This window comes from Balaenoptera ricei, chromosome 1 (assembly GCF_028023285.1).
Source record: "Balaenoptera ricei isolate mBalRic1 chromosome 1, mBalRic1.hap2, whole genome shotgun sequence".
NCBI lineage: Eukaryota > Metazoa > Chordata > Mammalia > Artiodactyla > Balaenopteridae > Balaenoptera > Balaenoptera ricei.
Genome location: NC_082639.1, coordinates 109,665,145 through 109,689,804, shown reverse-complemented (window position 1 = coordinate 109,689,804; position 24,660 = coordinate 109,665,145). Strand labels below are relative to the sequence as shown.

The following is a 24,660-nucleotide window of genomic DNA, read 5'->3' as shown; positions in this document are numbered from 1 at the left end:
CAGGAAGCTATCAGTTAGCCGATGGGGGGAGGGGAGCAGGAGACCCTCCATGGGGGAAAGAGGAGAAATCCTCTTTCAGCAGAGAGATGGCCCCCAAGCAGACAGCCCTATACCCCCTAGCGAAAGATAAGAGTCCCTGGCCAATCTCGGCGTACCTGGAGTTCTACCGCCCCCACCCTCCAGTCCAAGCCCTAGGATTTCACTCTCTACCCTTTGTCTTGCTACTGCTCACCCAAAGCCCCATGAAGTTCTTTGAAGGGCCCCTGAGGTCACCAGGACCCACAGAAAAGCCTAATCCCCCTCGTTGGGAACCAAAGTCCAAAAGAGCACAGGGATCCCCTCCCTGGAGCTCATTCTCCTACGACGCAATCTAGCGGCGCACAGGACGCCTGAGCAGCGCGCACCCGGAGACCCGCGCTCAGTTCCGGGCAGGAGCCGCAGTGTCCTCCCAAAGGACAGGGACGCCCCTTGTCCTCGAGCCTCAAAACAGTCTTCATCCCGCAACTCCCCAGGATTCCACCGCCCGCCGCGAAGCGGCAGAAAAAGAGAAGCGCCGTGAGGAGCTGACCGCACCGAGCGCTGCACCAGGTGATGTCAGCAAACTCCTCGCTGGGCACTGGAAGGGCGGAATTAGAAACCGAGAATACCGCGCGAGGGAGGCGGTGCGGACGCTTTTTCTTACCGCGGTCTGCCCCTCCGGGTGCACATCCGCCACTGTACACCAGCTATGCGTCCCGTTCATCTTCTGCTGGGGTAGCAGCTAGGACCCCAACGCTGGGCCCTGCTGTCCGGCTTCTCCTAGACTGGCGCGCTCCGAACCTTCCCTTGTATAAGCGCGTCAGGGACTGAGGCACGATAGGACACACCCCTAGGACGCCGTTCGCCAACGAGCGAGCAGAGGGATGAAGTGGGCGTGGCCTAGACTTTTCAGGGCACGCCCGTCTGCGCTCGCTCAGATTTACCTAAAGGTGGGGCTTGGGAGCTGTTTATCTGCTTAACTGAAGTTTTGCCTAGCGTTATGTATGGTTGTACCTCAAACATTAGTCTTGCCCTCCCCTTTCAGCTCCAAGACCAGTATTGGTAAGACAGAATCACCCTGCCTGCGCCTAGAGGATGAGGAGTTCGAAAAAAGCTTCCATGCATTCTCCTCTCCCTATACATAGGCCAGCCTGTAGGCTTTGTGGAGCTGAGCAAACATTTCCTCCACTGTACAGGCTCCCAAGACCAGCTCACTCAGACTGGCCTAAGCCAGTCTGGCAGGTGCCCTTCCCTGGCAGGAAGCCCAGGACAAAGGCAAAGCCAGCTCGGCTCTGGGTGGGGCTTGTTTTGCAGAAGCTATTATACCAAAGCTGCCCTTATATGGATGGGAGAGGCGGGACACATTGCCTTAAAAGGAATTTGCATTCTTGAGAAGGAATGAACCTCAACTTCTCCAGTGGTATTTGCTCTCTAAGCCCAGGTTAGCATCTTAAGGGCCTAGAATAGAGGATGGCCAAGCAGGACCTTGGAGCCTCTTCCAGCCCAACTGCTCTCAGCAGGTGGCTTCTCCACTGGGCTATGGTCCACATGGACACCAGACAAGAAGAGGCCTGACCCACTCTTGAGTGGGCAAAACCCCTAAATCTGGCAATAGGCTCTGGTGAACAGCTAGCTCCCTCTTCAAGGCAACACAAGGGCAGGGATGACAGAAACTTCCCCACCTCCCATGTAGGGACTGGGTCCCATGCCTGGTAAGAATGGATGGGTATCTTTGCACCTGGGAGGTGCATGCTTGGGCTATCCCTATGCCCCAAAGGAATAAAACCCGTTTCTGGTCTGTCTCCTTTAACCCTCAAAGAAGGCATTTACTTGCCTTGCTATTCCCAGAAGTTTCCTCAGGAAAGAATGGAGCTGCTATAAACACTTCTCGGCTCCCTAAGTTCCATCTGATCTGTTGTAAAAGGCCTCTAAAAGTGAGGTGAAGAAAACCCCAGCTTCAGCCTCTAAGCGGTACAGTAAAATGGTTTCTTCATAAAATTTAGACCTCCAAATAAGTCAGGAAAAAGAATGAGAAGACAAGTCAAGGATTTCAGTATAGATATATAATTTTAATATTTAATTTAAAATAAATTCAATGCTGGATTGGATTGGGAGATAATATATGATTTGCAGAATAAAGGAAATTTTTTTTAATCATGAAATTACAAGTCATTGGTGAGAACAGGCTTCTCCCTCCTCTAGGCTTCTTACAGAGTCTGCTTAGAAAATAAGAGAGGTGAATCATCTCCCTTACCTCCTCCTACCAGAACGTGGCTCTCCCCAAATCCCAAAGGAGGAATAAGTCCACCATTGCCTCTTCCCATTTCTACCAAGAGTTGGCCTCTAGCCCCTCTGTATCAGATCCAAGCTCCTGAGATAATGAGGGTCCCTCGGTTCCCTACTGAGTTTGGGCACATCTGATCAGAGAAACCACAAGTTAAGGCCCCGGAAACCAAAACCTTTGCTTTTCAAACTTGCGTAGACAGTTGTCAGGGTTCCCAGGTGCAACCATCTTATAAGCACATCCATGGTCACAGAGGGAGAGGAGGAAGGATGGAAACCCTGAGCAGAAGCAGCCCCACCACCTTATCACGGCCCTCCCAAAGTCCCCTCACAGGGCTTCATAGGCAGGGAAGCCGGTAGGTCTCTCGACCAGTCATTGGAGCAGCAGGGAAGGCAGAGGGCCCCGGTTGGGGAAAGGGTGGGCCTTGGAGAGGTATGAATGTGCAGGTAATAAAAGGCAAGAAGAGCATCCTTATCTCCTCACCCCGCCTAAGGCACTGAGAAGAAAGAAGGAACATAGAAACGGTAAAGACGGGAAGAGGAGGAGAAAGGGTCCCTTGGATCCTGGCTTGGGGAAGACAAAAAATACAGGAATGGAGATAGGTGGGGACTACCACATGGGCCCCATGACTGTGCAAAGAAGAGCCTCTGAGAAGTGGGTAGAGCCACGCCAGCATGTCCATTACCCATAATGTTCCCCTTACCCTGCTCCAGAATGGGAAGGAAATGAGTTGCAGGAGTCAAGGGGGCAGAATCACATAGGGTATTTCCCTGAGCCTGGGGTTAAGGGCTAAAGAAATAAAGCTTTATATACATGGCAATTTCTATCCCTTCCTATCCTGCTCAATCCCCCTCAGCCTATATGCTGACCAACCTACTGCTGTGAGGGAGCAGAGGAGGGGGTCGGCACTTAAGGAGGGGGCTCAGTTGGCCTAAAATGCCCACTCCTCCAGAGGAAAGGGAAAGTCCGTCTACCGGCTTAGCGCTGATGCCTTTTTTATCACCATCACTCACACCCCTCCCTGTCTTAGGTCTGAATAACTGGGTCTCCCACAGGGATGAGGAATCTGAGGCTGGGCAGAGCAGAGCAGGACTGGCCAGGATAGGCCTCAAGTGTGGTTCATGGGCCCTTGTGGACCACGAGCTAACAGGAGCTAGTCTGCAGGTTGCTCTCCGTAAGCAGTGAGGCGATGGAGGAAGGATTGTAGACACTGTCAAATTCCTCATCTGAGCTCAGCCCTTCATGTTGGAGAGTTGACTCAGCAGCTGAGCGGGAAGTTTTGCGCCTAAGTCAAAGAGGAATACTGGTCAGGGAAGGAGACAGAAAGATTTAAACAGCCTCCCTTTTCATGCTAAGGAAACTCCCAGTTCTCCTAAGGCCTAAAGCTACTCACAAGATTCCCCCACTAATTAGAGATACGGGGAGATGGGGTACAGGATGGGGACTGAGATACTAAAAGACAATCATACTGGCTTTCATCCAGGAATGAGTGCCTGCGAAGTCCCTTCTTAGAGATCCTCCTCCCCATCCAGTTCAGGAGAGCCCATTCCCTTATTGTTCTGCTATCCCGATGGAACAGGGGGCAGAAGAGCAGCCCGTACCAGGAGTCCTTCTCCAGGACTTTGATCCGGGCCTGGAGCTGTTCATTGACTTCATGCTGTTCCTCCACCTCACGCTGGGCCTTCTTCCTCAGGCCATCCAGTCGCTCAATTTCCTCTTCGGCTTCATCCACCTGCCGCTTCAAAGCCTTCACCCTCAGGCTTAGCTAGGCAGGATACCAAGTCCCCACATTAGAAAAGGAGCTGCTGCTACGGTGGCCTGGGATCCTCCCCTGCAGCAATCTTGACAAGGTATATACAGTTGCCCCCAGCAAAATGTTGAGACCACGGGCGAGTACCCTAACCTCTTAGGTTTGTCTTGGGGATTAAATAAGTTAATAACATCGCTTAGAAAGAGAGCCTAGCACATCATAAATGCTCGATACCCATGCTTACTATGACTGCTCTAATCTAGTCCTTTCACTCTAGTCTCTCTGACCTTATAGAAGGAAAGTCTAAGTTTAGAAGACATATGAGATGGGCCCTCTCTTGGCCTTCAAGCAAATGCATAGTATATACTCGCCATATGGTTGCCTGGCCCTAGCTGCCATCCTTACCTGGTCTTTCTGGTCATTCACATGCTGTCGTTCATCATCAATCTGGATGGACAGCTCTTTAACTCTCCGCTCCAGTTTTCGGTTGGTGGACTGCAGAACTGTCTTCTCCCTAAAAGGGTGGGGTAGGGGGATGTCTATGGCTGTTGTCATTTCTAAAGAAACTCCTACTTGGCCCCATATTGCCTCCAAGAACTCCAAGGGCTCAGCCACGAGCCCAACCATTAGACTGGGGAGGACCCAGAGCAGATCCAAAGAACCAGGTAGATAGAGGTCATTCACATTTCGAATTTCTGCAACTCTCTCTTCTCCCTATCAAGAGAAGAGGCCTCCCAAAAGATCAAGCCTGGTTGGCCATGTCTGAAGCAGAAGACGGAGGGACACCAGAGGAGAAAAGCCCAGAGGGAGAGACAGAGGATGGGCTCATGTCACCTCTCTTCAGCCTGCAGCCGCTCCTGCAACTCCCGATTCTGGGACTCAAGCTGAGAGAGGCTGGCGCTGGGCTTCTGGAAGCCTTCTGAGCTGGCCAGCCGGCTCTTCAAGTCCTTGTTCTGAGAGGGACAGGAAGCCTCCTTGGTTAGCACTCAACCTGCGATTGCTTCCATGGTCATTTTACCCGCCTCCTGAGGCCTATCCCCAAGACTCCCCCCCTCCCCCTCACCTGTCTCTCCAAGGAGATTTTGTCACACTCCAGGTCCTGCCGAGCAGACCTCTCCTGCATGAGCTCTGTCCTCAGCTGGTCCACCTAGGGGGGATGGGCCAGAGCAACCAGACTTAGGGAGGACTAATGATGAACCAGCAAGTTGACCCAAGTGGGGCAGAGTAGCTGGAGGGTGCTCTCTGAATCCCCCAAATTCCCAGGCAACTGAGAAATCACAGCCTACTCAGATGGGAGGGGCCACAGAATTTAAACAGGGCCTCCTCAGTCTCACCAGGAACTAACGTCCCTTCTGAATGGAAGCGGCCCAGACTCAGATCCGCAGCCCAGGCCACCAGGATTCCTCCTCCATTCAAACTCCCGGCTTCTTTCCACCTGAGGAAACCCGCCAACCCCTCCCGAAAGCAGATGAGACCCTGCAGTAGAGCCGGCCACGCACCGATTCTGCAGCCAGAACTCCATATATGAAAGATGGGAAGGTAGGTTTGTTTTTGAAAGGGCCAAGAGGTTCTGTCGTCGGGGTAGACACGGATAAGGCATAAGGAAGGGGTTACCTGGTCCCGACCACGATTCATCCGTTCCGTCAGCAGCTCCACAGTGCTCCTCTCCTCATCTAACTCCACCTCCAGCCGTGAGACTTTTTCCTGTGGCAGAGGGCCAACAGGTTAATTCTGCCCCAAATGCTGGACACCAGAACGTCATACTCTGATCAGAAGCCTCTCAGACACCAGCCTCCACAGGTTCTTCTCTCTCCCACATCCCAGAACCCATTGGTCCCTGCCCCTGCCCAGAGCCACCACGGAGCTAGCGCCCTCTGCTGCCCAAGTGAGGCATCAAGGGGAAGGGGTGGGCCCGCTCTGACCTTGGCCCCTTGGCAGGATGACAAACCCCACAGTCTATTTCTCACTGGCGCAGCCCTATTTCCCAAATGGGAAAATAGAGAGAAACCCAAGTGCCCAGGCCAAGGCTGAGATAAAGAGAGTCAGAAACTGAAGCATCAGGGTACAGATTGGGGAAGCAAATTCGAGTCAGGCAGTACCATGTAGAGGCTAAGACAAGACTGCCTGGATTTAAAACTCAGATCGACCGCTTCCTAGCAAAGGGGCCACGGACAAGTTGCTTAGCCTCTCTGTGTCTCAGTTTTCCTCATCTATAAAATGGGGAATGGGGAGGGGGTGGGGTGAGATGTGACAGGGTGAGAGAGTGTCATGGACATATATACACTACCAAATGTAAAATAGATAGCTAGTGGGAAGCAGCCGCATAGCACAGGGAGATCAGCTCGGTGCTTTGTGACCACCTAGAGGGGTGGGAAGGGGAGGGTGGGAGGGAGGGAGATGCAAGAGGGAAGAGATATGGGAACATATTGTATATGTATAACTGATTAACTTTGTTATAAAGCAGAAGCTAACACACCATTGTAAGGCAATTATACTTCAATAAAGATGTTTAAAAAAAAAAAAAAAATGGGGAAAACAAGCCTACGCATGCCATATGGTTATTCTCAGGATTAAATAATTCTTAAGTACCTGGCACACAGCACAGTATGTAAGTGTTTGCTGCTGCCACTGCTGCTCTTATTACTGTTGTTGTTATTGCCAAATATAGCAAACTGAAGACCACTGTTGACTCTAAAGGGGAGAAGCCACTGCTCAGCTCCAGCCAACTGTTGCCATGCGGACAACTCAGGACTCAAAGCCCAGTGTTATTATATTTTCCAAATGTATAAAAAAAGCCAGAAATCCAAAATTTTATGTGACATCTATAAATTTCTAAACAGTGGCAATTAATTCAAAGTTGTTTACAACACTGCAGTCAAACAAACCCCATCAGCTGTCGGCTGCCAGTTTCCTATCCCAGAGGCTGGAGTGTCCTGGCTCTTTTCCCCACAGAAGTCCCACCTGTGCCAGGATCCACACCCCCTCACGTTCCCCATCCCACCCACCACCCGTCACCCCCTCACTGTCCTCACCTCAAGGCCCTTGAGCTGACGGCTCCTGTCATCCTGGGAGCGTTTTTTGTTCTCTGCCTCTTGCTCCAGCCCCTGCAGTCGCTGGACCAGCAGCTCTTTGTCCAGCCGGGCGGAGTCCCGCTCAGCCTGGGATGCCTGCAGGCCCTGCCGCAGCCTCTGAGTCTGGTCAGAAGAGAAAAATGCAGCAGCTCAGATAAGGTAAGATGGGGGTTGAAGGGTGGGAGCAGTCCACCCCGTGGGGGAAAATTCTTCAACTCTGACATTCTTTAGAATTGCCAGAGCACGGTGATGATAAAAAGACTTGACTTTTAGCCCATATTCTTTATCGTCTTAAAATTCTCTACACAAGTTTAAATCACCTGAGGAGTTTTTAGACGACTGATCCTGGATCCAAGCCCCAAGGGTTTATGATTTAAGTGTACAGGAGGCATCTCGGGTGTTGAGATCTTAAAATTCTCCCCAGGTGACCCTAATGTGCAGCAGAGTTTGAAAATCACTGCTGTGCAGACAGTGCGTCCTCTAATGTCTCTGCCTACAGTGGACAACTCCCCCCACCCTCCCCCACCGAAGTGATGAGACCTAAACCCAGGTCCCAGGATCCCCTGGTCACAGGTTAAGAGGTAATGACCTTCAAACCAAGGACGTTGGGACTCCTGCCATTTAGGCTCCTACCTCATCCTGAAGCCGGCTTAGCCCTCCAGCGGTCTTCTCAGCCTCACTGGCCCACTCCTTGGCCTGGCGCTGGGCATCTGCCACCTCCCGCCGGGCCTTTTCCTTGTAATCCTCCATCTGGGCCTGGAGCTGCTGCAGGGCTTGCTGAGAGTCATCCCCAATCTGCTCCAGCTGAGACACAGAGAAAAGAGATTTTTCAGCACTGCATCTCTTTAATGGATGCCTCTCTCCCTTCTCTGGGCCCAGACTCCCAAGACTCTCCCAGAGCCTCCTTCCTGCCAAAGTAGCCCTCTCTTGCTCTTTCCTGGACCTAGGTCCCTAGTATGGCTGGGAGTAATATATAGATTTCCTGGGTTCAAATCCTGGCTCTACCACTTATTAGCTGTGTGACCACAGGCAAGTTATTAACCCTCTCTGTGTCTCAGTTCCCCATCTGTAAAATGGGATAATAACAGTGCACCTACGTCACAAGGTTGTTGTGAGAATTATGTTAACTAATTACGTAAAGTACTTACAACAGTGCCTGATACAAGTAAACCTTAAATGACCATATTTCAGCAAACCCAAGATACCAATGATTATTACAAAGAAAAAGAAAAATTTGCCAATTGAACTATAACATACCATCAATTATAAGACACAAGTCAATTTCAGAGACGATAAAATGTACATTTTAGAATTGATGAAATATATTAGGTGTTTGCTCCTGTTTTATAATTAAGCGATTAGGAGGAGAACCTTACCTGAAAAAAGCAATTTATCTCTTCTTCCTTTCTCCTTCCCTCCCCCAAGTATAAAATTCTACCAATGAAAATTCCTGCTTTTAGGTCTTACAGACGTCTAAGGAGGGATTATAGGCCTTTTTCCTTCCCCTAAATATAAAACTCTACCAACGAAGATTCTTATGTTTGGGTCTTACAGACTTCTAAGAGGAACTCCAGGAGACATTCTCCAAGGATCAAGATCATAAGGGAATGGGGTGTAGGGGGAGGTCAAGAACACTGAGGGGAAGTAGGAAGGATGCCACTCTGCAGATGCAGACTTGGCCTCCCCAACAATGAACTTGAGGAAAGCAAACACCACACGTTGTGATCCCGCTCCCTCCCCTGTCTCCCCCCACCAGGCAAGCTTCTGTATGAGCTGAGCCTCTTCCTGAGCCCAGGCCACCCCGCGCCCCACCTCCTTGTTCAGCTGGTCCACAGTCCTGTCCAGCAAGCGCTTCTGCTCCTCCAGCTCAGCCTTGCTGCGCCGGAGCGCCTCCCGCTGCTTCCCCTCCTCCTCCAGGGCCCGGTTCAGAGCCTGCTGCTCCTGTCCCAGGCGGGCCAGCCCCCGCTGGGCCTCTTCCAGCCGTGCCTCCAGTGCCCGCTTGGCTGCTGCCAGGCTCCCCTCCTCTTCCTGAGCTGTGTTCAGGGCCTCCTCTAGCCGCTGTTTCTCTGCCTGGGAGTGGGGAAGGTGAGGGACGTCGGACTGAGAGGATGCAAAGCTTGGGCTCAAGCCATTTGGAGGTGAGTAAGTGGGAGGGAGGAGGAAGAGATATTTATGAAAAAGGTGGGTAATGAAAACAGGCTCAGAGGAACCAGCAAAGATCAGAGAACATGCAAAGAGTGGGAAATGGACAAAAATACCAGTGCAAAGGCTGAGACATTCACACTAAAGCACACTCCAGGAAATAAACCCAAGGTTAACAGAGGACTAGGGAGGCAAACAGAAGCACACTACAGGCAAAATCAAAGTGATGGCTGAGTATTTAGCCAGGGATGAGAGGAGAGAGGGCCAGGAGGAAGCCAACAATGTCAGCAAAAGCACTGACCTCTAACCGCTGCACCTTGTCCCGCAGCCGAGCCTCCGCCACTTCCCCACCCTCCGCCAAGCCTCGTGCCTCCTTCAGCTGCTGCTCCAGACCCAGGATGCGCCGTCGGAATTCATCATTTTCCTCCTGGGTCTCCCGAAGCGTCGTTTCCACTGCTGTCCGACGCTGCCCCAGCACTGCCACTTCTGCCTCTGCTGCCATCTGAGCCTGAGGCCGGTTCAGGGAGAGGTGGCTCAGACCCCAGGGCTCAAGGTCATTGACGACTCCCAGGAAAGCCACCCCAGAGAGCTCACACGAACCCAAGTGTGAAGAGGGGTAGTGCCACCAGCCAGAGGCTTCCCTGAGCATCCCACCCCTATAGAGATGCAATGGGTATCACCAGGTACAGCCCAACCTCACCCTGCCACATCCTGGCTACTTTTAACCACACACCTAGGACCAAGGTATTTGGTCTATACATACCCATGATAGGTAATTTTCCACGCCCTCTGGCTCCTCAGCCCTCCAGACCCCTCAGCCTCCACCTCCTAAGCCCTGTGCCCACTCCCCTTGCCTTGGAAGCCTCTTCACAGTCTTGTCTCAGTTGCTGGAGGGTCTTTTGTAGCTGGAGGTTCTGCTGTTCCAGCCCCCGGCCTCGTTCAGCCTCTACCCTCAGCTGCTTCTCCAACTCCCGCTCCCGGTGTCGCCCAGTCACCTCCTGGCTCTGCTGCTCTGCCTGCAGCTCCTTAAGTTCCTCCTGTGTCCGGCGCAGCTCCTAGAAGGGAAGGGAAATGGTGACAGGGCAGAGAGAGCCAGCCTGGGATAACAGAAAGTGGAGAAACTGAAACTCTCATACACTGCTGGTGAGAATGTGAAATGGTATGGCCACTTTGGAAAACAATTTGGCAATGTCTCAAAAAGTTAACCATAAAGTTACCATATGACCCAGCAATTCCACTCCTAGGTATATACCCAAGAGAACTGTATAAACATATGTTCACAAAAAACTTGTAAGTGAATGTTCATAGCAGCATTATTCATTACAGCTAAATACAGAAATGACCCAAATATCCATCAGTTGATGAACAGATAAAAAATGTGGTATATCCATGTAGTGGAATATTATTCAGCCATAAAAAGTAATGAAGTACTGATACTTGCTACAACATGGATAAACCTTGAAAAACATTATGCTAGGTGAAAGAAGCCAGACACGAAAGGCCACATATTATAGGAGTCTAATTATATGAAATGTCCAGAATAGGCAAATCCATAGAGAGAGAAAGTAGATTAGTGGCTGCCAGGAGTGGGGAGGGTGACTGCTAATGGATACGGGGTTCTTTTTTGGGGTGATGAAAATGTTCTATAATTAGATAGTGGTGATGGTGTTGGTTGTACAACTCTGTGAGTATACAAAACGCCACAAAGTAAATTGTATACTTTAAAAGGGTGAATTTTATGGTATGTGAACTAAATCTCCATTAAAAAAAATTACATGGAGTGAGAACAGATGAGGGTATGCATAAAACAGGATTGGCTATTTTTTTTAAATGTTGAAAACCAAAATATGTGACACAATAAATATTGGTGCTGCTCTGATTTCTTTTTAAAAAAATTAAAATATGATTTCTCATTCTAATTCTTTATCTATTAGCTACTTCTGAAATTCAGAAAGTATAATTAGGCTGAAAGGTTATATGTATATAGTGAGTCTTCAGTGTAAGACACTAACATACTAATTACAAAGAAAAAGAGGGGACTTCCCTGGCGGTCCAGCAGTTGGGACTCCACGCTTCCACCACAGGGGGTGAGGGTTTGATCCCTGGTCGGGGAACTAGGATCCCACATGAGGTGCGATGCGGCCAAAAATAAATAAATTTTTAAAAAAATTTTTAAATAAAGAAAAAAAAGAAAAAGAAAAATAGCACAGTGTATGGTCTACAGTGGACTGGGTTAGTCTATTTTCCTAATGTATATCTTATTGATTGATTAAATACTTAATAAAATTAGCTTAATATATGAGATAAATGAAACACTAGTTATTACTTTTTTGCTTTTTAGCTTTACCCAGCATAATAAGTCAACTGAGATTGTCCAGAGGAATGTCCAAGTTCACTATGTCAGCTAATATAGTTAACAGACTTCAGACTCTCCTTGATATTTGTTAACTTAAAAACAGTATAGTAAAAATTAGGAGTACTTTTGATTTCACAACCACCAAAGTATGTTTGGTTAACATTTATTATCTTTTTCTCCACCAAATATTTTGCGTAAGCTCAGGCTTTTACTTATCTGGAAAATCATCATTCAGAGCTATATTTCTTTACTCATTTAAAAATATGATTACCTTGATTACAATTAGGTAGTCTTATAGTAAAAGCATGATAAACAAGAATTGATTAATTAATACTTGTTAACTGAGCACCTACTACATATCCAGCATAGCAAATGAGAGAATATAAACCCAGAAGGATTCTCAGGGGGCCACAAATGCCAGTTCCCTATAATTAATGAAAATATTTTCTAATTTTCAAATCATCTGAAATAATTCACTGCTTTCTTTTCCTTCATAAACTGATACCAGGAATATGAAGAAATTATTTATGTGTTCACTTCAATTTTATGACCTTATTATTCATAAAATATCCATGCATGATAAAACATTTAGCTACCTGTGTCTAGATTCTATACTCTCTAAGCAGCCTTCAAATTACAATTTGGCTTCCCATGTAAGTCAGCTGGCCATGCCACTGCAAGTGTTCCAGTCCATGTGACAACACTACTCATCGTAAGTTAATAAACTGGCATTCTAACTATAAATGTTTGTTTCATAAGTGTAGTTAATGAGTCCCCTCTGAGAGACAGAGCAACTCTTGCTATGCTGACCAAATTAGGTTTCCAAGCTTGCAAAAATGACCCTGGAGTTTCACAAATCCACCTCAATGCTGCTACCCATGAGGTCTCTTGGGAGGCAGCCAGCAGCCTCTGGCTATAACCCAACCTGGTCACCGAGAGCCCTTTCCATTAGAAACTTCTATACTGAATGAGGAGACCAGTCCTGCTAGAGTGTGTGCTGGGAAGAGATAAGGCTGAGCAGGCAGGATGAAGCCTGAAAACCAAGCACATGGGAGACAGCCACACACGTGCGGAGGCCCTCGTGGATAGGTGAGGCAGATGCCCATCACCCCGACCTGCCCTATTGCCCCCCAACTCCCAAGTACCTTCTTGAGCTCCTCCACCTGGCGAGTATCTCCAGCACCAGCTCGGGCCTGCCCTAATTCCCTCTGCAAGACCTCTATCTTCTCCGCAAGTTCTTCTTCCATCTCCTCCTTCTCCATCCGCAGCTGCAGGAGTCTGAGCCCAGAAAGGTGAAATAAAAGGGAAAGGGAACAGGGTGAGGCCGCCTGCCTGGGAGAGGTTAGCAGGACAATGACAATGAAAACCACCTCCCTGGAGGCCGTACACTGGGCACCCACCCTCAGGAGGGCGGAAGGTGGGGATGCAGAAGGGCAGTTTGAGAAATGGGAAAGGAAGGAGCACAGCACTGGCAGAAAAGAGGAGGGATATAAGAATCATGGATAAGCATCCTGGGGGGCAGTGTCCTTACTCTTGCTTGGTGGCTCTAAGCTCCTCCTTGTTCTTCTGAAACATGTTCTGCCAATGCCCTGTCTCCTCTGAGGTCTCCTCCAGCTCCCTCTGCAGCTCTCGCACCAGGGCTGACATCTTCTGCCTCTCAGCCTCCAATGCTGCGTGATCCTAGGGAAGGGGAGAGTCAGGGGCCAGGAGGCTCGGAGGGAAGAGCTCACTCTAAACCAAAGTGTGAGTGTGTAGAAGGGGAGGCTCAGGTCCAGAGGCACCATGCCCACTGCACACCCTGACACCCGGGGTACCTGGTGCAATGCTAGCAGAAGGCTCTCTTCCCAAGACACAGTCTGCCCCTCTGTCATCTACAGGAAGCCTCCCCCAGTTATTTCCCCATGGGACTTCTGTCACACATCCTCATGGGACTTCTGGCCTGCACTCCTTCCCTCTGCCCTTGTAGGTTTCCTGAGCAAGGTTTTCATTACATCTCACATGTGTCTTTTAGGGGGAGTTCCGGTTATGACCATGAAAAAACCCCCAAATACCAAGACCTCAAGGCAGCCCCCTTCCCTGGGGGCGCTCTCTTTTCCCAGCCCTGCTCTTGTCACGTGCCTGGGTTGCATCCTGCATGCTCCGGCGAAGCTGCTCTGCGTCCCGCTGGTACTGCTGCCGCACGTGCTCTACCTCCTGGTCATGGGAGGCCACCTCCTCCTTCAGGGCGCCCTTCAGTGCTGTCAGCTCCCGCTCCCGCAGCCTCAGATGCTCCTCTACCCGCTGCTTCCCCTCTAAGACCTCTTCCAGAAGCTCCCGGGTCTCTACCAGGTCCTGGGGAAAGCGAAGGTGGAAGTACAGAGGTGACCATATTAGGATCCACCTGTCCATTCATTCATCCAGTCAATCAAAAATATTTATTGAGCACCTCCTATCTGTTAGGCATGGTACCAGGTGCTCTCTGCCCTCTAAGATGCCCTGTTAGGATAAAGGAAATCTACCATTCTGGGCTCTAGTGCCACCCCACCATTGAGTCGGCCTGAAAGCACCCTAAGGGATACCTGTAATCAGCTACCTACTCCCCATACTTTAGGGAAACTGCAGATGAGCAGACTTGAGGATGATCTAGCTGAAAGGAAGCAGAGGCTAAGGTACCCCAATCCTACTCCCTACCTTCATTAGCACCTCTTTAGCAGGCTCAGGACCCTGGGCCTGTTTCAGCTTGTCCTGCAGCTCCATCACCTGCGTCTCCAGCCCATGCCGTACCCTTTCACCCTGGTCCAGGAGGAGCTTCATGTTCTGGAGCCTAATAATTAATTATAGACAACATTATTGAGCACTATGTGTAAGGCCGTTTTCTAAACACTTTACTTACATTAGTTCCTATAAACCTCCTTCAAGTCTTTGTTCACATCTTAACAAGGCCTCCCCTGACTACTTTGTTTAATATTGCAACCTGCCCCTGTACAACCCAGCCCTCCTGATCTGCTTTAACCTATTCTACTTACCACCTTCTCATATGTAATACGTTTACTTATACAATATGTTAATTGTTTACTGTCTGTGCCCACTCACTAGAAGTTATGCTTCATCTTTATGGTTCACTGATGAACCCCAGGAATCTAGATCAGTGCCTACTACACAGTACTCATTGCAAAAACTTCTGCTACATGAATGATTAAATCCTCACAACAATCCTGTGAGGTAGGTACCATTATTAATCCCATTTTACAGATTAAGAACCTGATGCACAGAGGCAAATCCAGGGAGCCTAACTCATGCGCTATTAGCATTACTGATAGAGAAGGTAAAGAGAAAGGTCCTGTCTTTAACCTTCTCTGTCGGCCCCTTTCAGCTTCTGGAGATTTCCCTGTCTCCCCCAGCCCTGGGGGAGCCTCTAATGCTGGCTGAGGCCCTCGTGCAGCCCTGCAAGCACCGTCAGCTGCACTCACTCCTTGGTGCTCTGCTGGGCTTCCCCATTCCTCCTCTCCAGCAGCTCCTGCAGTCGGCTGCACTCTTCTGCCTTCTCCTCTAACTGCCGCTCCAGCCCAACCCGGGATGGCTCTAGCTTCTGCCGTTTCTGGAAAGGGAAAAGAGAGTAAAACAGAGTAGGTGGAGAGGAGGGAAAGCCTCTCAGAAGGACCAGGAATAATGGGAATACCTAACATCTCTTGACACTCACTATGTGACAGGCGCTGTACTAGGGACCTCATGTATATTATCTGCATTTAATCCTCATAACAAGCCTCGGTATTTGTAATGGTTTAAAATATGTCCACAAATTCTTTGACAGTTCTTTCAAAAGGTGAAGCTCTCTCCTTGAGTATAGGCTGGACTTAATATAGTCTCCCCTTGAGTATAGGCTGCCTCTTCTAACAAATAGAAAAAGGGGGAAGTGATGTGTAGCTTCTGAGAGTAGGTCATAAAAAGGCATTGCAGCTTCCTCCTTACCTTCTCTCTTGGATCACTCACTCTGGGGGAAGGTAGCTACCATATTGTGAGGACACTCAAGCAGCACTATGAAGAGGTCCACATAGCAAGGAACTGAGACCTCCAACTAACAACCATTGAGTAAGCCATTTTAGAAGTAAATCCTCCAACACCTGTCAAGTCTTCTAATGACTACAGCCCCAGCCAATACCTTGACTGGAAGCTCATCACAGACCCTGAGCCACAACTACCCAGTTAAGTGGCTCCCAGATCCTGGGCACTCAGATACTGGGTGATGTTTGTTTTGAGGTAATTTGTTACACAGCAAGAGATAACTAACACAGCACAATTATTATCCTCACATTACAGTTAAGGAAACAGAGGCTTAGAACATTTAAAGAATTTGCCCAAGGTCAGTTACATAGCCAACAAGTAAGAGTACCAGGATTTGAAGTCAGTTTGACTCCACAGCCCACCGCTCAACCAGTACATGACACTGCTTTTCAGGAAACAAGGGGAGTTACAATCTAACACTTACTGCGCACCACCTATATACAAGGCAATGCTGTGACAGGTGGAAGCAGTATAAAAAAAGAGGAGTACGTAGGCTTGAGCATAAGACTCACCTGAATTTTAACATTCCTCCTCTACAACGTACCACCTTGAGCAATTCACTTAATCTTTCTGATCTTCAACTTTCTCATCATACAAGGGTCCAGGATGCCTATTTTACAGGGTCACTGTAATTATTACATATTACTCGGGATAGTACCTACTACAAAAATTAAACTCAATAAATGACAGCTACTATTACTGCCATCATTACTATGACGACGCCAAGAACTGAGGTAAATAATTTGCTCAAGATTTATACAGCCACAGTGAGTGGCAGAGCTAGGACAGGAACTTCCAAAGGAAATGGAATGAAAGGTAGTTAGACCCCTGATGAATGTGCTCCTCCTCTCTAAGCTCCAGAGAACCCCAGAAGTCCTTCCTGCGAATAGCACATACTCTTGTCTCACAGGACACGCAAGTGCTCATTCCATTGCTCGGAAGGGCCGGCCCAGGCCAAGGTTCTTTCCCCCTGTGGCCCTTCATCCCTCCTGCACCTCTAATCTCTCCTCACCTTCACTTCTTCATCCAGCTTTTTCTGTAGCTCCTCCACTTTTTGGCTGAGTTCACCCTGCCCTGCCTTAGTGGGACCAGAAGAAGCCATCTGCCAGAGACACGGGGGGAAGGAAGTGAGTCCACATCCAGATCCCAAGGCCCACAAGGCCCTAACCCTGCCCCCTGCCCCACCGTGAGAAGGGGCCACTCACCACCAGAGGCTGCATCTGCTCCAGCACCAAACTGACCTTCCTCCTCACAGAGGTTTCACTTTCTGAGCTTCTGGAGGATAAAAGGACAGATGCAAACGTTAGGGGGGGAAAGGGGTAGCAGAGATGAGGGAAGGAAGGGTTAAGAGCAGGGAAGATGGGGAACAAAGCTAGAAGGAAAAGAAGGGAGGTGTGTAACTCTGCTGTTGGGAGGGTCCCCACTCACCCCTCTCTCAGGACGCCGTAGATGGTGGCCTTCACGTGGTCCACACTGCCTGGTGGGACCGCCTCCTGCTGGTCTCGGAGAAGGTCTGGAGTTGATTTGAACTACAAAAAAAGTAAACCCAGAGCAATAGGAAGACTACGAAGATTACGCCAGAAGCGTGTGTGGGGTTCAGATGGAAGAGAAGTGGCAGTTGGGAGACGAGGCCCTTCGAGCACGACGAACAAGCCTGAAGTGGGGTAAAGAGGCAACACCTCTGAGGCCGGAGCAACAGGCCAGGAAGGGGTCCAAGCAAGGTACGCCTCTCACTATTGCTGCAAACCAGATTTTGCTCGACAAACAGATCTCGACCAGTTGTGAGCTGTGTCACAGGTTATTTGTCACTAATGGCAGTTAATGTACTAGAATTTGTGAATGATTTACTTTTAGGATGGGCTTAACTTTGTCTCAGAGTAAAGTCACTCCCCCACTCACTCGCATTCCTGAGTGGGAGACAAAGGGGGGAGTTTTGGCAAGAGCACCAGAGAGCCACTCATATCCTCCAAGCCTGCCTCACATTTGCTGCAGACCTAGCAAATGCTGGTGACTGAGGCACAGTTAATGGTCAGGCAATGACAAGTAACTCTCCATGCTTGTGAATGGTGATTTCATAGTTACTTCCACTTCCTTTAGAATTTTGCCCATGGAAGTGTCTTGTACATGTGAATACCATCTATTAAGTAGACGGATAAAGTGGAGGACAAAAAGTAGACTTTCTGCCATAGGTCATTTGAATCAACATGGAGACCCAAGTAGGTCAGGGCTGATGAGAAGGGGCCAGGGCTTGGAAGCCACAGAGGGGTGAGGTCTGACCTGTAGCATGGGAGGGTCCTGTGCTCTCCCCCGTGGCTCCTCAAAACTCTGAAGGACCCAGTCCTGGGTCTGACGGGAACGGCTAAGGCCACCAAGACAGCTCTGGGCTGACTGTTTCAAGCTGCCCGTGTGCTGGTCATGCTTTGCGCTTGGGGTCCAGTGGTTGGGGGACCGGTGCTCCCGTTCCTCAACGGTGTCCCGTGGGAGCCGGTTGTCCAGGCTCTGGCTCCGCTTGCGCTGTTCAGGGGGCAGCACCCGCATGCGGCGGCCAGTCCGGCCCCGGGCCTGGCCCCCATGGTGACTGTCAAACTTGTTGATGAGGGAGTCCACCGAAGACAGGGGGGCAGTGTCAATGGTGCTGCCCGGGTAAGCTCCTTGGGGGGCTAGCTCCAGCAGGCTGGTGCTCCTGTTGCTTGGACCCATAGGGGCAGGGCCTGCCAGTGAGGCCTGGGACTGGGAGCGCGGTAGCCTTCCATTCCAGTGGGCCCCGGGCTCCTCATCAGATGTGCTTCCCTGCGAGGGGGCAGGAAACTCCTTGGCCTGAGAGTAGGGGCTCTCAGGAACTTCTGAGTCGGAGCTCAGAGCTCCTGGGGCCCCTCGGTTGTTGGCCCCCTTGATCTGGACTCCAAAGGAGTCGTCACCTTTCTCTCCACTGTTGAGCACCACAAAGGGCTGCCCAGCGATGCCCTGCACACGCACGGCAACCCCATAGGTATTGGCTCTTGCATCCTTAGCTGGGCGTCGTCCACCACGACGTAGGGTGCCCATCTCTGCATCACACACTGGCTCTGTGATGAAGCGAATCTGGACTCCATGGTCTACAGGACCCCGGGGCTCGGCCATGGTGGACACCTGCTCCATGGGTAGGAGGGGTCCTAGAAGATGAAGAGTTTAAGCTGAGAGACTAGAAGTAGAAACCCAGAAACCTCCACTTGCCCAGCTTTTTTTTTTTTTTTTTTTTTAATTAATTAATTTATTTATTTATTTATGGCTGTGTTGGGTCTTCATTTCTGTGCTAGGGCTTTCTCTAGTTGCGGCGAGCGGGGGCCACCCTTCATCGCGGTGTGTGGGCCTCTCACTATCGCGGCCTCTCTTGTTGCGGAGCACAGGCTCCAGACGCACAGGCTCAGTAATTGTGGCTCACGGGCCCAGTTGCTCCGCGGCATGTGGGATCTTCCCAGACCAGGGCTCGAACCCGTGTCCCCTGCATTGGCAGGCAGATTCTCAACCACTGCGCCACCAGGGAAGCCCTGCCCAGCTTTTGTGAGGCTGATTGCCCTGCCAATCCCTTCTACACAAAATAGTGGTTCTCATACTTCATCTGAGCAGCAGAATCACCAGAAGGACCAGTTAAAACAGACTGCTGGACCCTGCCCCCAGAGTGTCAGATTCAGTAGGTAGTCCCACACTGAGGATTTACAGTTCTAACAAGTTCCCAGGTGATGTCGACGCTGCTGGTCCAGATTCCACATTCTGAGACCCACTGACCCAGAAGAATCCATTTCCTCTAATACAGTCCTGGGGAGCTTGGTTTTGTCAAGAGTTTAAAGAGTTTTCTTGACCTTCACACGTACACATAGAGCACTACCATGTGCTTCTCCCACCCCCAGGGAAGGCAGAACCCAAGCCCCACCTGCAGACACCTCCAACCCAGTGGAGAATAGGGGCCTCCAATCCCAGAGCTCATTTCAAATACAGAAGACCTCAAGATAGGTCATCCCATTTCTGGGAGGATCCTCAAAGAAACCAATAGCAGTGATGCATCAGGGTTGGGGGAACGGAGGGCTGGGGACAGGGATGGGAGAATGACTGGCTTTCTATTATGTATCTTTTTGTCCCTTTTGAATCTGGAACCATGTACTACCTATTCAAGAAAAGATTTAAGTAACATTCAAGAGTACCAGTCCAGGAGTTAGTTCCCTGGCGGTCCAGTGGTTGGAACTTGGTGCTCTCACTGCCGAGGCCTGGGTTCCATCCCTGGTCAGGGAACTGAGATCTCACAAGCCGCATGGTGCAGCCAAAAAAAAAAAAGAGTATCAGGCCCCAGGACAGGCAGATTTGTCCCAGCTGAGGGCCAGAGCCAAGACCACCTACAGGCCAGCTCCCTGGGTCTACATTGCCTAAGCTCAGAGTCAGCAAATGGAATGTGTTCCAGGTATTGCTTATTGCTCTGGCTCCAGGAACCTGGGGGGAGGTTCTCCTCTAAGCAAATAAAAATCCAGCTTCCCCACCCCTTCTGCTAACCTCCACCAGGGCCTAGCACCAAACTGGAGGAGGAGCCTCTGATATGCCAGAGACACAAACATACCCAGCTCAACCTCCCAGTGGAGCTCTGGGCCAAGGAAACTTGGCAAGGCCCCTTTCAGGGATTGTAGAAGTGCCAGGAAGCTCAGGAACCCAGGAGGGGTGGGGAAGGGAGGGGCGGAGCTCCAGGTGAGAAAGGAATTGGAGTAAGAGCATTCCTAGTCGCATTCCCAGCCCCTCCCCTACAGAGGAAGATACAGGGGGGAGGAACCCCTTATCAGCAATGGTTCTTCACCTTTTTTGGTGCCTGAGAAAATGATGAAAGCAATGCACCCTTCCCCCAGGAGACAGCCCATCCAAACTTTTACCACAGAATCTCAAGAGGTCCTTAAGGCCCACCCATGAACCCGAGGACCCGATCCTTCCACTATGCAGACACTGGGGAGGACTTTAACCAACCACTGACTCAGATACCCCAGAAAGCAATATTTTTAGTTGGCAGGGCCCTATGTTGGAATTCAAGTAAGAAATGGGACCAGAAAAGAAGCTACAAGGCAAAGGGGTAAGTTCTCCAAGCCACTCATCCAATAGAAAAGGCACTGGACTACAGTCAGGATCTGGCTTGGAATCCCAGCTTCTGACCTTCACTTGATGTATATAACCTTGGGCAAATCACAACTTTCCCAGCCTGTTTCCTCATCTGTAAAATGGGTATAATAATACCTCATGAGGTAATTACCTGTGAGAATTAGATAATAATAATTATGTGGGTATACACAACTGTAAAAATGTATCATGTTATACACTTAAGATTTTTGCACTTTATTTACTTAGGTTCTACTTCAATAAAAAGAGGGAAAATGTCAAGATATTGAACATGAACGCACCTAGCAGCATAAGCCTGTCACAAAGCTGACAACAAATGTTATCCTGCACATATGCTGCTCCTTCCAACAGGACCTTCCTGACTTCACCTGGTTTACAGAAGGATGTCACTTCCTAGAGAAGCCTTCCTTGACCATTCCTTCCCACAAACTAGATCAGATTCACATTATACACTCTACAGTTGGCCTTCAGTGAGTGTGCCTCAGTTTATTTATATATTTATCAGAGTGATGATTTGTTTCCTATCTGTCTCCTCCACTAGATTATAAGCTCCTGGAGGGAAAAAAAACATTGCTCTCAGCTGACTCCTGTGTCCCCAGGGCCTGGCAGATGGTAGATGTCAATATATATCTATTAAAAGTTGTATCCCGAACCAAGGCAGACTCAACACAGCAGTGGGGAGATTTCCCAAGGATCCCGCACAGCCATTTCTTGTTTGTCCTAGTAACAGGACCTCTTCCTGGCCTGGACTCCCTGTCCTATTCAGTCATAATTTTGGAACCAGATGTGCCTAGAAGTCACATGATTTATTCATGATGCAGCTCTACCCTGACAGTACATCTACTGATCTTCCAGATCCAGGTCAAGGAGTTCCCAGCCTAGTCCCAGAGGGTGCATAGCCCTTGCCCGCCCAAGAGCACCAAGCTGCTCAGAGGCGGCACCAAGTGTACCCCTAGGTCCCAGTGACTCCCTAACCTCAACCCCCTTCAGTCCCAGGACATGTAGGTCAAGGGCCAGGAGGGCTAAAGGGATCTTTGGGGTGGGTCAGAAAGCAGGGCTCTAAATGATTCAACATGGAAAACCCGAAACCTATCCGCCTTCAGTTACAGAGGACAGCGGGGCGGGGCCAGGGGAGCAGGGCAGCTCCAAGGCCTTTCGTAAGCCCCAGAGGCAGGTAAATAGTGATCTAGTGCCAGGCAACAGGGAGCCCAGAGCCTTTCCTCTCACCAGATGCCTGACCCTGCTTTTCCCACCAACTGTACTCTGGGAAGAGACTAGGCCACAAGTTAATTCAGCTTCATCTTTCTGTCTCTGTCATTCCTGCCTGTAAGGAGAGGGAGAACACGGCACCCGTATCAGGCAGCTACTTCTCCCTGAGTTACTCATTAGCCTGCCCTGCCCCAATTCCATCACCTCTGGCCCAGCCATAAGCGTCTGGCTTCCAACTAGGAGTGACAGGGTCTCTGGACTCCTGGCAGGAAGTGGGGGTGGGGTGGCTTCAGGTGTGCCCAGGAAGAACTGGTATACGTAGGGCCTGGCAATATGCTAGATGCTATATAATTGGCAGATGCAGAAAATGGGTGAACTAGAGGTACAGAGATTAGACTCCCCTCGGAGGTAACAAGGAAAGCAAATGGTGAAAACAGAAAAGGACAGTTCAGTGACCTTGCTCTTTCGGCTCCTATTTTCTCATAAAGAGTTAGCAAGATAAGGTTGCCCGAGGATCCAAAAAGAACCCCCCGTGTGTACTCCTGGCTCAGTCCACTGGAAAAGTCAAACCTGAGCACCAGACTAGAGCTGCTTGGCCAGTGGGGAAAAAAACACAATGAGGAACTGGGCCCCTGCAAACTGGCTGGACTGGTTTGAGAGGCAAGGGGAAGGGGAGGGCCGGGGAGACTCCACTGGCAGCTTGTGAAGCAGACCAGAGAAATTCCACACCACAGAGGAGGCAAAGGGGCAAAACCATGGGCAGGGACTCTGTCCAGCTTAGATGCCAAGGCTCTGAAGGAAGAGGCAGAAGGTGGGGAGGGAACACGCAGGAACAGATACACAGTGTGCCTGGTGACGGACAGACAGGCCAGTGTGTAACAGAAGACTTTGTCTCCCTCTACCCCTCCCTCTAAAGTTCCCAAGGTTGCATTCCAGATCCCACACTTAACCTGGGCCACCTCCCTGGCCCTCAGTTCTCCCCTTCCCTGGCGTGAAGAGAAGCAGCAGCCCTACCCCCTCCTCACCTCCCACAGGGGTGATGGCATGCAGGTCAGCCTGGGGAAAGCAGGAAGGGTTCTAGGAAGCCAGAATCCTCTTAGGGTCAGGCAAATCTCTGGATTAGCAGTCCCCTGGAGCCAGCCCCCCATTCCCGAATATCCAGGATGAAAAAAGAGGTAGAGAGGCATGTGCAGGCAGCCTGTCGACAACATAGCGGTTGCTAATTATTTCCCAATTACAACAACTCTCCTCAGGCAGGGCATCAAAAGGGCCAAGCTAAGGCTGGCTCTGGTTCCCTCACCTGCCTAAGGCAAGGAAATCTGCCTCAGAAATTTTGTCTCGGCTCTGATGTGCACCTCTCATCCAGCTTGGAAACTTAGAGGTGCTGAATCTCCTAGTCCGGTGGTCTCCTGAGGAGTCCTGCTTATTTCCTGCACCAGTGCCTATGGCCAGTCTGACAGCCATCATGGTCCAGCTGTCAGGGATGCCTGGGTTTCAGGGAATAATGGGGAATTTCTGAGAGGCATCAAGGAAATTGGTTAGGCTCCCGAACCTCACCCAGTGGCCCCATCTAGAACCACAGAAGTATGTATGCTTGCGGGGAGGGCTTGACATTAGCCCCCAGAAAGAGGCCTCATTAGAAAGAAGTATTTCTACATATTTTGTAGGCCTAGGGATCCAGGCTTACTCAAATCCCCCTCTTGTAGAGCACTCTCTCAAGAGGAAGAAGGAAACTTTCTCCCTGGCAAGAAATCAAAGGAGGACAAAAACTGAAAGACTTAGTTTCACACCTGGCAAAGAGATGGGGGTGCCCTCTCCTTCTACCTCTCAGTGTCTATTAATTGCACCTGTCTTGCCCTATAGATGAATGGTTACAGAAAGAGTCCACACCTCAGAGCCACCTCAAAGCCAGAAGGGAGGTATCAGCACCGGCTCAGACTGGCAGTCGGGTAAAGAACCTCAGGGAAACAGCACCTTTCCACGCCCTCTCCCTTACGTGTCTGAACCTCAGGCAGCAGTTCCCTTTGCCCAACTGAGACTGACTCCTTCCCCCCACCATTCCGGTCTCCAAGAGAAACTCTGCCCCGGGGACTGGCGTCTGACCTCCAGAGATATATTGGCCCTGAAACGCTTCCATGCCCTGGGAATAGCCTTAGCCTCAGGTGCCCCTCACCTGGCACCTTCCCAGGCACCTGCGTGTGGCATCTTAGAGAAGGAGCCAGCTCTTAATCAGTACTCCCACCCTAACTTGACCTCCCCTCCTCCTCTCGCCAACTCAGCACCTGTGCCCTGGGTATCTCTGATCGCCTGGACTCCCGCCCCTCAGGGGTACACCTGAGGGCTCGCCTGCCTCTCAGGTGCCCTTGCGCCCGCCCGGTTCACTCACCCCAGCCGGGCTCGGCGCTCCCGGGCTCGGGCTCGGGCTCGGGCTCGGGTAGAGCTGCACGCTCGGCTCCTGGGCCCTCCCCCTATGTCCCTCGGCGCTCCCTCCTTCTTTCTCCCCCTCCCACCAACCTGTTACTCCCCTCCTGAGCTCCACCTCCATTGGCCGTCACCACCCGCCCCGCCTTACCCTTCCTCGGTTGGTCCGTTTCCCGCGAGGGGCGGGGCCACCGCCGCAGGGACCCGGACCCGGGGTCGCCTGCCCGGGTGGGCGGGAGGG

The 24,660-nt window shown here is 50.4% G+C and overlaps 2 protein-coding genes across 6 annotated transcripts in view; both read right to left on the bottom strand.

The window, feature by feature from the left end:
* TUFT1 (tuftelin 1) overlaps positions 1-1,029 on the bottom strand; it is a 45,013-nt gene extending 43,984 nt beyond the window's left edge. The window contains exon 1 of one of the 4 annotated variants that reach the window (XM_059931261.1): positions 683-1,029. In XM_059931261.1, the coding sequence (XP_059787244.1) occupies positions 683-742 (60 nt within the window). In that variant the 5' untranslated portion in view covers positions 743-1,029. The remainder of the gene's footprint in view (positions 1-682) is intronic. The other 3 variants (XM_059931282.1, XM_059931272.1, XM_059931291.1) reach the window with 3 other exon arrangements.
* Positions 1,030-2,066: 1,037 nt separating this feature from the next.
* Positions 2,067-24,588, bottom strand: CGN (cingulin). 2 transcript variants are annotated; one of them, XM_059931249.1, is made up of 21 exons: positions 24,571-24,588; positions 17,940-18,814; positions 17,091-17,191; positions 16,868-16,937; positions 16,675-16,764; positions 15,071-15,198; positions 14,292-14,424; positions 13,740-13,952; positions 13,153-13,301; positions 12,767-12,899; positions 10,120-10,320; positions 9,567-9,773; positions 8,936-9,193; positions 7,757-7,927; positions 7,085-7,246; positions 5,667-5,756; positions 5,116-5,199; positions 4,887-5,005; positions 4,458-4,566; positions 3,904-4,067; positions 2,067-3,587 (listed from the first exon to the last, which is right to left on the bottom strand). In XM_059931249.1, exons 2-21 carry the CDS (start codon positions 18,798-18,800, stop codon positions 3,446-3,448), a joined length of 3,585 nt encoding a protein of 1,194 aa, XP_059787232.1. In that variant the 5' UTR covers positions 18,801-18,814; positions 24,571-24,588; the 3' UTR covers positions 2,067-3,445. The 2 variants fall into 2 exon arrangements, with proteins under 2 accessions (XP_059787232.1, XP_059787222.1); XM_059931239.1 differs by lacking the exon at positions 24,571-24,588 and adding an exon at positions 24,385-24,483.
* Positions 24,589-24,660: the final 72 nt, after the last annotated feature.

Coding starts and splice junctions, on each gene's coding strand:
- CGN (XM_059931249.1), bottom strand. CDS start 18,800: ATGGAGCAGGTGTCCACCATGGCCGAGCCCCGGGGTCCTGTAGACCAT. Junction 10,321..12,766: donor AGGTGGAGGAGCTCAAGAAG/GTACTTGGGAGT, acceptor CTTCCCTTCTAG/GAGCTGCGCCGGACACAGGA. Junction 9,774..10,119: donor ACTGTGAAGAGGCTTCCAAG/GCAAGGGGAGTG, acceptor AACCGGCCTCAG/GCTCAGATGGCAGCAGAGGC.